Consider the following 12,680-nt stretch of genomic DNA (forward strand, 5'->3'; position numbering starts at 1 on the left):
AGAACGTGACCTCTCCCCAAATGTGTGTGAGCAGCACTGTCTCTGCACAGTCCTGGGGGCTGGTAGGTGTAGGGGGGTGTGTGTGTGTGTGTGGGGCTGGGGGGGGCGCCTGAAGAGGTAGGACAGGGGGCAATGCTGGCCATTAGAGCCAGGGTGAGGGGAGGAGGAGGAGTGCAGTTGAGAGGGAGGGGGGGCTGTTTAAACAGGAGCTGTTAGTTTAGGCTTTTACTCCAACAAGCCTCGCCGAATTCCACAGGCAGATCCTAAGAATTACAATTCACTGTCAGCTCCGGGCACGGTGACCACAACAACCTGTCTCCATGTGTTTGTGTCTCGGAACACAAATCTGTGTCGGTCTGTCTGCGTGCGTCAGTGTGTATGTGTGGCGTGTCAGTGTGTAGTCTGTCTGGCCGTATGCATGTGTGAGTGTACGAAGCACTTTCTCAGACTATGTGTGAGAGAGTGTGATAGTCTGTGCATGCATATGTGTGGCCCAGGAATGCTGGCACCAACTAGCGGGCGAGTGTTGCTTCTGTCAGACCAGTTTTATTCAACAAGGACCGAGCAAACAGCGGTCAGTCACTTTCCCATCTCCCTGGAACCGTGCTGATTTTCAAGCCCACACACACACACACACACACACACACACACACCATCCATCTGGAACAGTCATGCTAAAGCAGCAAGAGGTTGTGGAGGGCCCTCTGTACAGGCTAACCCCTTAACTGAACTGGGCCATGTGGCGGCCTAGCCCCGTCACTGCCTTGGATAAATCCTTAAGAACGCTTATCGACAAGACCGGAGTGGTGAAAGGATTACTCCAGCTCCAGCCTGTAGCTTTCGCCACCCCCCCCCCCCCAGAGGAGTCATGTCCTCGACACTTAAAGTCTCAGATCTTACCCCCCCTCACACAATAACCAACATAGTTTTAACTGTGACAGCAGAACATGGACATCTCAATCTCTTAAAATAACCACATGACATACATGTCAATAACACCGTTTCCATATACAATATCCTGTACTGTACCCATATCTTAGACCCCATTAGTGTAAGTGTACATTTGCTATGGGGACTGAAAAACGAATGGTCACTTGCGAAAATGGAGGAAGGTCTTACCTGCCGAACACACTGTGCTTTCTGTCCAGGTAGGTGCAGGAACGGAACGTGATGAAGCTGGTCAAGGCAAGATAAGATCATTATCATTTTGAAATCATCAACATAATCCAGCGAAACAGTACAATTTCAAATGTGGCCTGACACAAATTCTCCTGATATGTTGACGGTCGTGATGATCTACAGTAAATGCTGCCAGCATGCCGTCTCATTCTCTGCCATCATCCTAACTCTGGCACAAATGGAAGATTTGTCTGTGCTGAGAAATGGCATTAAACACAGCGTAGTAATTACAGCGCTCTCTAACCAGAGCGCTCCACTTTCTGACACCTCCAGCGCTCGGCAGGGCAGGACCCGGAGCCCCAGCCCAGGGACCAGCAGGGGCAGCCCAGCCAGAGGCCTAAAACCTGACCCTGGCTCTCTGTCCTCCACCACCACCACCTTCTTGGCTGCCTCTGCCTCTCTCTCTCTCCCTCTCTCTCTTGTTGAGACTGAGGCAGTGAGCTTTAACAGAGGCCAGCATGCAAAGGTTTGCCATACACACACATCTACTCCAAACTTCTTCACAGATATGATTTTTAAACCTCTTGTCTATGTTCTGAGGGATCCTAAACCTTGTGTGTGTGTGCTCGGAGAGAGATCTGACTGGTGCCAGTTTGAAGGAAACAGCCAGTCGGAGAGAGAGCGCAATACAACTCCCAGAGAGCGAAAAAGAACATCTGTATGAAATATGAATAGTCTGGCATCAGTGGTTCCTTTGAATACATCAGATATTCAGTCAATTTAAAATTCACATCATATGCACAGACAAACTTTTTGGTGCTAGTTGATCTTCTCCTCAGTCATAACATCCATATAGAGCTCTTGTATTTATGACATTTATCAGGGTAATTGACATGAAGTCTCACGTTTGGCTAAATAATGGAATCTAAAAAAATGGAAAAATAGTCTTCTACTGGGAAAACAGTCAGGAGGCCCTGTCAGGACAGTCAGGAGGCCCTGCTTGAGCCTTTACTTTGGTGAAGTCAAATACTTTGTTACGCACTTTGTCAATCTTGTTTTGAAAAGGCTCTGTACAAATAATGTTTATTATGATTAATAATAATAGTAGTATATGCTTGTGTGTATATGCTTGGAGAGAGATCTGGCATTGCTGGCTGAGAGAGAGTAATACAACTCACAACTGGGACTTGTTGGTGTTGGGCCCCGAGTTGGCCATACTGAGGATGCCACGACCAGTGTGGGAGAGGTTGGGTCGGAACTCATCCTTGAATGGCTTCCCCCAAGCCGATTCACCTCCTGGATGGGGGGAGAGAGAGGGAGAGAGAAAGAGAGAGAGCGAGAGAGAGAGAGTGAGAGTGAGAGTGAGAGTGAGAGTGAGAGTGAGAGTGAGAGTGAGAGTGAGAGAGAGAGAGAGAGAGAGATGTGTGCAGGGTTGAATACTCAAGTGCATGTCTGAGGGGAGGAATTTCATCACATTGGAGTGCGTTGAATAAGAATGCTCCCAGGTAGGAGGCCAAAATCAAGCAATCAAGGGTAGCGAAATACATTTGCAAGCAACCTAAAATCTGAGACACAAACACAGACAAAAAAAAAAAAAAAACATGCCAATCAATCAGCTTCTGGGATCGACCGTCTCGTTAGACCTTATTAGAATGCACAGGATGCAGATAACACCCAGCCCCACTTCCAAATTCAGTAAAGAGCCCCACTAATTAACACTTAATCAAAACTCCATCCCCAGCTCGTTGGGCGGTGGATCGACGCGGGGGCCTAATCCTCAGAGAAGTGAGTGGGCAGGCAGGCGGATGGGTGACGTCCGGGTGAGCCTGGCACCGTCTGGTTTGGCAGACGCCCCTGTGCCACGCTGTGCCTCTCTCCTGCTCACCCCGATCCAAGGCCCCTTTTTAAACAGCGCCATAAAAACCCTCCCCAGGTGACATTTGTGCATAATTTATGACCTGCGTGGCATTTCGCCTGGCTGACTCGTCTTCATTAGGAAAATAAAAGGGAGGCTTTTTGCGATGCACAAAGTTTGCCAAGATGCAAATAAACAACTGGGAACAGTTCTACAGCGGAACGAAATCAAAGCATCATGCCAAGTTCCAATAAAAACAGATGTATGAACATAAAATACCCTGGAACTCAGCACTTGACTTAGCTAGAACAATAAGACCAGCGCCCCCACCTCCAGGACATTTGGACCCCCACCTCGAGGACACTCCCATCTCACACACACACACACACACACACACACACACACACACACACACACACACACACACACACACACACACACACACACACACACACACACACACACACACACACACACACACACACACACACACACACACACACACACACACACACACACACACACACACACACAGCATATGTGTACGTTTCTACTGTAATGAGCTGGTCGGGAGGAATTCTGATGTACCGGTTAAGCGTTGCATGAACTCAGTGATGCTTTGATTATGCAAACTGCAAAATGGCAAGTGAAGTGACACATGCAACCACTGTGTTTTGTCTTTCACATTCAGGAAGTCAAATAATTTCCCCCCCATCATGTGTTAAAGGATCAATACATTGTCATCAAAGTGATTTAAGAAAAAAATAATATATGATTGTTGAACCATGCTCTCATCAGCTGCAATGCCAAGATCTATCCTCTACAAGGTCTGAAGGCACCTCCATCATTGGAGGGTTTAAAGCATCATCCACACTCCATTGATGGAGCGTGGGCTAGTTGTTGACTAGTGGCAACCTGAGCCAGCAGCAGTTTGGGAGCAGATGGACAGGGAGCGCCTGGTGGTGTCGTGGGCAGGAGCGGGGCGGGGCGGGGCTGGGCTGGGCAGGAGGGGAGCGCAGACCATAACTGGGCAGGCAGATGCAGCCACAAGGTGACCTTTCACCAGGTTCTCTCACACACATGCAGGTATGCACGTACACATACATGCGCACGCACGCACTCACAACCCCACACACATCCTCTCACAACCCCACTTCCTCTCTCTCCCCTTCATGCACACTAATCCCCAACAGCACACACACAGCCAGCTGGTCCTTCACCTGCAACACACACACATATCACACACACACACAGACACTCTCGTACCCTCACACATACGTGCATACACACACACACACACACACACACACACAGCCAGCTGGTCTTTCACCTGCAACACACACACTTTGTACCCTCACACATGTGTGCATACACATATACACACACATACAGTGCAACCGGAAAAATGTTCCACATTTTGTTGTTTCAGACTCATCTTAAAATGGGTTCAATTCATTTTTTTCTCATCAATCTAGACACAATACTCCTATACTCTAGCCTGGAAAATCCAGACCCTGGTAATCTAAAAAGATTAAGGGTCTGGCCACAAACAATGTAATGGCCCAACTCGAAGGCTGGCACCAAGCATGCATTTGAAAATCTCACTGCACGCAATTGGATAACACTAGACCAATGTTTAGTCTGAATGATTCCGGACTTCGACGCAATTAGATAACACTACGACCAATGTTTACTGACCTCCAACGTTGCAGCGCTGTAGTCATCTGTTTAGCTCGCTTCTGGCCCGCCTATATCAGATACACCAATGTGAATGGGTCCCCGCAAAAGTAACGTGCATCTTTTACTCATTGCCAGAGTCTCTTGTAGACACAACTCAAATTGTGCTCTCGCGAGAACTCTGGATTTCCAGGGTACCAATACTCCAATACTCCACACAAAAGCAGGTGTTTTGTAAATTTATATAGACATCTGTCTATATAAAATCTCACAGTTGATGTCAGAGTAAAAAAAAAAAAAAACCACGAGGTAGAGATAGACCTGCGAGATAGGATTGTGTCAAGACGTTTATCTGTGGAAGGATACAAGAACATTTCTGTAGTATTGAAAGTAGGGATGTAACGATTACCGATATAATGGTAAACCACGATAAAAATGTTGACGATAACAATTACTGTTTTCATTTCAAATATCATAATTATCACGGTTGATTACCACAGTGTGGAAACCGCGTGTTTAATCCTTCCCAGCTTCCAGAATAAAGGAATCACATCTAACTCAGTTTTGTTACCCTCCCTCAGCACTCCCTCTATGAGCACCACCAGGTAAAAATGAGTTCCCTGGTTAAAAGTCGCATGTTGCATGTTGATTTTGTCTATATTTTTGTAATATAGTAAACACTGTCACACTTTTTGAAACTTTGTGTAGGCCTATCAGTGCATTCTGAAAATATTGAACACACTTTTAAAAATAAAAAAAAATAATTAATAAATTTCATACCGTTACATCCCTAATTGAAAGTGAAGCACCACTCCAAACACCTGTTTTTTTGTGGAGTATTGGAACATTGTGTGTAGATTGATGAGAAAATAAATTAATTGAATCCATTTTAAGATGAGTCTGAAAGATAACAAAATGTGGAAAACTTGAAAGGGTCTGAAAACTTTCCGGTTGAATTGTACATACACTCCCGTACTCTCATACACGCGTGCATTCACACACACACACACACACACACACACACACACACACACACACACACACACACACACACACACACACACACACACACACACACACACACACACACACACACACACACACACACACACACACACACACACACACACACACACACACACACACACACACACACACACACACACACACACACACACACACACACACACACACACAGAGCCTAATGGTCTTACGCCTGCAAGATTCACGCTCACCAGGTTTTTACGGGGAAGGTGCTGACTCCAACAGTCGTTTGGTGTCCAGAATGATGTCAGTGTGTTGCAGTGTGGAGTGCATGTGTGAAGTGTGACTACCTGGTGGGTACGTGCGATCTGGAAGGTGTGCGTGAGTAGTGAGAAATCACATGATTCCTCAGAGTACGAGAAGATGATGCACAGAAAAAAAGAATCTGTCAAAAATGAACATACAATCACAAACTCACAATCTCTCTCTCTCTCACTCACACACACACACACACACAGCAAGCATGCACTGCCCACGTATAAGACAACATTGCGAAAATCTGCTGCAGGGATGCACATGTGATTAAGTGGACTGCAAAATCCATACTGCTGATGTGAGCACATCCACTGCAATGTGTGTGTGTGTATGTGAATGAGTGTGCGCATGTGTGGGGGTTTGTGTGTTCGTGTGTGTGACGTGCGTGTTTAATGACTGAGAGAGGATAGAGGATGGGGGGGATTGATGAGGCGGCGTCATAAATATGTCACCCAGCAGTGAGTGTCCAGGCAGCCTGCCTGCTGCTCCCACACCTCCGCTGTCTCACGCTCAACGCTCGCTTCCTCACGGGGGCTTCCAGTGCTGGTGCATTTTTAATGGATCTGCCACTATTTTAAGCCCCGGACACAGTCTACTGCTCCCTCCCAGAGAGAAGGAGGGAGAGAGAGAGAGAGCGCAATAGAGAGGGATAGACAGACCAGAACCCCTTTCCTAGTACACTTACAGACATGTCTTGAGTACTCTCCACATCCCATCCCAGGGTATAAGGGTAGTGCTGGTGCAGAGTCTACTAAGGTTGGTGCAGAGTCTACTAAGGGTGGTGCTGGTGCAGAGTCTACTCTAAGGGTGGTGCTGAGTCTACTAAGGTTGGTGCAGAGTCTACTAAGGGTGGTGCTGGTGCAGAGTCTACTCTAAGGGTGGTGCTGAGTCTACTAAGGGTGGTGCTGGTGCAGAGTCTACTCTAAGGGTGGTGCTGAGTCTACTAAGGGTGGTGCTGGTGCAGAGTCTACTCTAAGGGTGGTGCAGAGTCTACTAAGGGTGGTGCTGGTGCAGAGTCTACTCTAAGGGTGGTGCTGAGTCTACTAAGGGTGGTGCTGGTGCAGAGTCTACTCTAAGGGTGGTGCAGAGTCTACTAAGGGTGGTGCTGGTGCAGAGTCTACTCTAAGGGTGGTGCTGAGTCTACTAACGGTGGTGCTGGTGCAGAGTCTACTCTAAGGGTGGTGCTGAGTCTACTAAGGGTGGTGCTGGTGCAGAGTCTACTCTAAGGGTGGTGCTGAGTCTACTAAGGGTGGTGCTGGTGCAGAGTCTACTCTAAGGGTGGTGCTGGTGCTGATCTAGGCATCTATTTGCAAAGGAAGAGAGTCCACAATGACACTCATGAACCTAAGATCGGGCTGACTAGCAGCATAGTGGTTAAACAACAACTGTGTCAACATTAATTGTCTGGCATCAGTGGTTCCTTTGAATACATCAGATATTCAGTCAATACAAACTTCACATCATATGCTCAGACAAAATGTTCTACCTTTTTAATGCGTACATTTTGTTGCTAATTGCTTTTCCTAACCTCCTCTCCTCATAATATTGATTTAGTCACTGTGTTTTCAATCTCTAAAGGGTGAATGAAATGGACAACAGATGCAAAATCACCATTTTGGCTTAATTCTGGCACATTTATATTTTAATAAATAAATAAATAAATAAATAAATAAATAAATAAAGCACCACGTCAGGCTCAAGTAAGTTCTTTTTAAAAAAAAAGTTCTCAAAGGGCTTTTTTCAAAGCTCAGGTTTCCAGTCCATACAAGGGGAACCTTTTGCTGACAAAAGGCCATTGAAGGGCTCTGCCCCAGTCAAAATTGATTTTGTGTAGACAGCTAAAGAATCTCTTTCTAGAGGGTTATAATGTAATGCAATAGCATTTCAGGGTTTATCTACGGAGTCGAGCCAGATTGCACTGTACTGACTTGACCTCAGATGGTTGACGATGTAAACAATCCTGCAGGCAGTGTTAATGCTTTAACTTGCCACTATCAGGAGCTAGTCTGAGCTAGCTGGTTTTAGCCACCAGGAAAGGGGATCGAAAACTCTCTCTCTCTGTGTGTGTGTGTGTGTGTGTGTGTTCTTACCTGTACCAGTGCCAGTGGGGTCCCCCCCTTGGATCTGGGAAATAAAAATAAGAAGAAGAAGAATTAGAGTTTCAGCTCAAGTCCAACTTCAGACACCTGAAACTGGGGCTAAAACTAGAGATCTAATCAGGCCTCACAATGGAGTCGAACTAGAAATGGCAGATATAAGATTACTGGCCTCCCTCTACCAACATGAATCACATGTGTGCATCCATCATGAATAAAATATGTGCTATAATCATGAATCATACCGTATGTCATTAGGAGAAATACAAGATGGCTGTGCTACTAAGTATGGTATGACAGTGTGATGGCTGCCTATGTGTGTGTCTCTCGGCACGTCTTCTAATCAACTGTGTAGAGCTGACCCAGCTGCTGTCATATGGTTGCGATCTGCGATCATATGGACAGTAACATCCAAGCTGCAGACACTGGTGAATAATGCAAGCTGTCTGCAATCAGCAAGATTAACTTCCTGTGAGGACAACCTCGTGCTTGCAGTCAGTCAGTGTGACTCAACTGAGAACACATACATAACACCTCTCTCATGCACACTAACACACACACAAAAAAAAATCCCAACCTTTTTAAAGTGTTAAATGTGCTCTAAGCGATGCTGGGTAACGTCACTTCTGTTGACTTTAAAAAAAAACAGAGCTAGCTCGCTACTTCCTCCCCCTCCCTCCCGTGCTGCTCCCGTGCAATTGAAACTCTCCTTAACGCGCATCTCGTCTGTGATTTGCTGGAACAGTTTGTTATGTTTTTATGGGCTAGGTTTGCCCAGGTTGTTTTTGTTGCCGTTTTTGGAGCCTAGGCTGTCCACAGAGATCACATTTTTTTTTACAGTGTATTCAGGACACAGACAGTTAGCGGTTGGTTAGGTGATGTTTGCAGTAAGTGACATAAAATGTTGAAGCCTTAAAAATGCGTGGCATCGCTTAGAGCACCTTTAAACACTCACACCAATTAATAATGCATCTCACTACTTGCATGTGCAAATTGTTTCATATGTATAGGTTACAAAAAATACAGCTGGCTACTGTGTATTATTGTTCAGGGACGCAAACACATGTGTGGTGAAAAAAGAGAGTAACACAACCGACCGAAAGCAGGGCAACATGGCATCAACAAGTTAATGTTATTTATGTGAATCCATACACCTCAAGGGAATGGTGGAGCACTACTTGGTTTATTTCAGTTGGATCATCTGGATAAACTTCAGAGCTTCTGTGGCCAATATTCAATTTCCCTTTTCCACAATTGAATTCAGAAAACGGCAACAAAAGAAGCGTTGAGGCTAAAGAACTATGTGAATATGAATCATAGACTGTATATATAGAGTCTATGAATATGAATGGTCTGGCATCAGTGGTTCCTTTGATTGCATCAAATGTTCAGTCATAAATTTCACATCATGTGCGCAGACAAAATGTCTAGTTGTTAGTTGTTGACATTCTCCAACCTCCAAAATGTTTTTAAAGTGCAATGGAAATACTGATTGGAAAAGTATGTGCAATCGGTGTGTCTTACTGACAATGACAAAAGTGATCAGCTTTAAAATGCCTTTTGGGTAAGGTCCTGCCCTGCCCTGAGGCTGAGGGAGGTGCACAGTCAGTCTTTGGTGTGGCTTACCATGAAGTTACGGATGGAGCGGTGGAAGATCGTGTCGTTGTAATAGCCCTTCTTGCACAGCTTGATGAAGTTCTCGCCTGCTTTGGGTACCTAAGCATGATGGAAGCAAACAAATTAAACTTGTACTCTCTATGGACTTTACATCATTGAGATTTATAGACATTTTTAATCTAAAGGATCTAAATCAGTGGTCCCCAAACTACGGCCCGCCACCTCATTTTGGGTGGCCCCCCAAAACATGTCCTTGGTATATAGCATCTGGCCCGCATGGGAGTACGACATCGTCAAACCTCCGTAATTTCCCCCATTTATTCTCTATGGCGAGTCTTAACAGTACACATGTAATACTCTTTTTGTCCACTATTGGTTGTTTTGGCGCTGTTTCGCGTTTGCCATCGAAAACGGAATGAAATGTAGGCCTACCTGCAAACAATGTAAGAGGCCTATGCTGACTGCATCAGTGCTCAAAGTATTCTAAAAGTTTATCAATTAATTGTTAATAACTAACTAACTTCTATTCAAGTCATATTTCTGGGACTTTCTGGGATAATTATTTCTATTTTTTATTCACTCGTTTAAATGTTCATACAAATTCACAATTCACAAAGTTCTCATCATGTGAGTGAAAGTGGTCATTTCAGATTTTTTTTGCCAGCACTTCATAAAACTTTCATAGTTTGAGAACTATTAGGAAATTATTTGTAGGATATTGCTTGTTCACAACTTGAGCTGTGTATGCAAAGACACAGAGTTCAGAGTTCACACATTTTGAATAAAATACACTTTTGGGACTCCCTGCTAATAATGCTATTTTTTTTATTAGTATTATTTCATTTGAGCTACATTTTACACTGATATGGCATGATTGCAAAATTAACACAGCTAACAATGGTATTAAATTGCAGTAGCCTATGATTAAATGTAATGGAATATTCAACTAAGGTAGACTGTTGTTGTTCACAGCACAAAGCTATTTATGGTTACTAATATACTCCAAGTCTCTGGCCCTCTCTTAGAGCCAGGCATAGTGAGCTGTAAGAAAAGAAAAAAGTTTGGGGAAATGATCAAAGGATGTCACAGAGATCATTGCATTGTATTTGGGGGCAGCCGTGGCCTACTGGTTAGCACTTCGGACCTGTAACCGGAGGGTTGGAACGGTTCGAACCCCGACCAGTAGGCACGGCTGAAGTGCCCTTGAGCAAGGCACCTAACCCCTCACTGCTCCCCAAGTGCCGCTGTTGTAGCAGGCAGCTCAATGCGCCGAGATTAGTGTGTACTTCACCTCAGATGTATGGCAGCTGCTTCTTGTTGTTGTTTTTATGTGCAGCTACTTTTCTATTTTAGCATGTCAAACGTAACCACCACTGCAGACTTGAGGGCTTTAAGCTCCGGTTGTTTTTTAAGTTAGTGGAAACACTGACAACTGCCTGGTTGAGGTCTGCTCTGCCTAGCCATGAGTGAGAATGTTGCATGCGTCAGTGGGGGGGGGTGACTATGATGAAATCAGTGCTGGTGAACTCTGTGGTTAGCTGCAGATGAACACTATGCCACCAATTGATTGACACCAACAGCCGATCGGTTTGTTTGTTTGGGTGGGATGAGTGTCCGTCTGACACAGGAGAAGCCAAAAACAAGATGCGGGGGGTGGTGTGAGTGAGTGAGTGAGTGAGAGAGAGACACAGTTGTCCTCCCTCTGTAGATAAATGCCTCCAGAGGTTAAAGGGCATGACCGTATGTCTGCCTAAACCATGAGCTCTGTTGACACTGCTTCTCAACGACCTGGTCGGCTCACACGGAGATGGCCGAACTCCATGTATGAACATCCATGTTCCTCTTCACAGAAACCTCTGGACATCAATAATCCATGAACTCATTCCCCCACTCCCAAACCAATGCACCTTTAGGCTGTAATGCCTCCACAAGCCACCCTCTATTCCTCCCGCTCAACTGGATCAATAGGACATGTTTGTGTTTTGCACAAGAGGTCGCCGTCTACACCACCAGCCGTCTGGTCCAAACCAGCTGATGAGTTTGTCGGCTCCTCGCTGGCTCTGGGCTGAGCGGCTGCGGAGAAGTGCAAACAGACAGGGCTGGTGACGTGCCGCACCACGGCACCGTTTTTCCAAAACAACTTCCATCTCTCGTAGGGCTCCCCTGCTGAACCACCGGCGAGCTTCTAAAACCGGCGTGCACAATTAACACTCGCTTCTGCATGACCGTGCGCAAGTACAGGGATAGAGAGATTCAGAATGAGAAAGAGAAAAAAAAGAGGAACTGGTTAGATTTGGAAACACCTTTTTTTTTCATCATATGTTCCATAATCTTCAGAATTAGAAAACCCATTAATTTAGAGGAGTTCATCAGAGATGAGAGTGAGAGAGAGACGAGCAGAGGCAGACCGAAAGCAGAACACCTGAAAGCCCCTAATCTCGCCCTTTAACTAACCAAACATGCTCAGTCTCTGGTCACTGATTAAATTCAAATAGTCAACCCTGGCAGATAACAGAAGAAAAAGCCATCACAGATCGCTCTGTTTGTTGAGTACATCATACCGACAAGGCCTTGCTAGAAAAGACAAACCCTCGGCAAAGAAAATTCTATTACAGACAAATCGCCAAGAACCTGAAAGTGTTTATTTTTCTTCCTCCAATGCAGGGCTTCTCCTCTGAAGTGTTGCCTTATGACGGAGAGTGTGTGTGACAGTGAAATCACAATCATTAATTTGTAAACAGTAGGCCATGAATAGAAGCATGGCTTTCTGTGCGGGAGGGGGGGGGAGAGAGAGTGGGCAATTTTCTTATCACTGCGACGACTTCTCTTTATCCTGATTTGACAAGGCTGCAGCCAATGAAACGCAGCCAAAATAACCACCTAGTAACCAAGGCCAGGCATTGAGAAGGCTGTCTCCATGCCTGAGAGGCAGGCTTTCTTTCAGCTCTCCTACTACCCCCCCCCCCCCACTCCCCCCCAGCCAGCCGAACCTCCACTCTCTTGTCTAAACACATCCA

General features: G+C 45.5%; 1 protein-coding gene and 2 non-coding genes across 3 annotated transcripts in view; all 3 read right to left on the minus strand.

Moving 5' to 3' along the window:
- Positions 1-12,680, minus strand: part of ppil2 (peptidylprolyl isomerase (cyclophilin)-like 2) — a 38,683-nt gene that overhangs the window by 7,310 nt on the left and 18,693 nt on the right. Inside the window, exons 13-16 of the mRNA XM_076270098.1 lie at positions 9,673-9,762; positions 8,041-8,074; positions 2,298-2,415; positions 1,120-1,176 (exon numbers count right to left, since the gene is read on the minus strand). Coding sequence (XP_076126213.1) covers positions 1,120-1,176; positions 2,298-2,415; positions 8,041-8,074; positions 9,673-9,762 — 299 coding nt within the window. The remainder of the gene's footprint in view (positions 1-1,119; positions 1,177-2,297; positions 2,416-8,040; positions 8,075-9,672; positions 9,763-12,680) is intronic.
- On the minus strand, positions 1,857-1,921 carry LOC143106956 (small nucleolar RNA SNORD42). The gene has a single exon (XR_012983750.1). It is a non-coding gene; the product is annotated as a small nucleolar RNA SNORD42 (small nucleolar RNA).
- On the minus strand, positions 7,356-7,420 carry LOC143106957 (small nucleolar RNA SNORD42). The gene has a single exon (XR_012983751.1). It is a non-coding gene; the product is annotated as a small nucleolar RNA SNORD42 (small nucleolar RNA).

This window comes from Alosa pseudoharengus, unplaced genomic scaffold (genome assembly GCF_046254945.1).
Source record: "Alosa pseudoharengus isolate Yale_2024_CS ecotype anadromous, Long Island Sound unplaced genomic scaffold, YU_APseudo_1.1 YU_APseudo_1.1_scf_6, whole genome shotgun sequence".
Lineage (NCBI taxonomy): Eukaryota > Metazoa > Chordata > Actinopteri > Clupeiformes > Clupeidae > Alosa > Alosa pseudoharengus.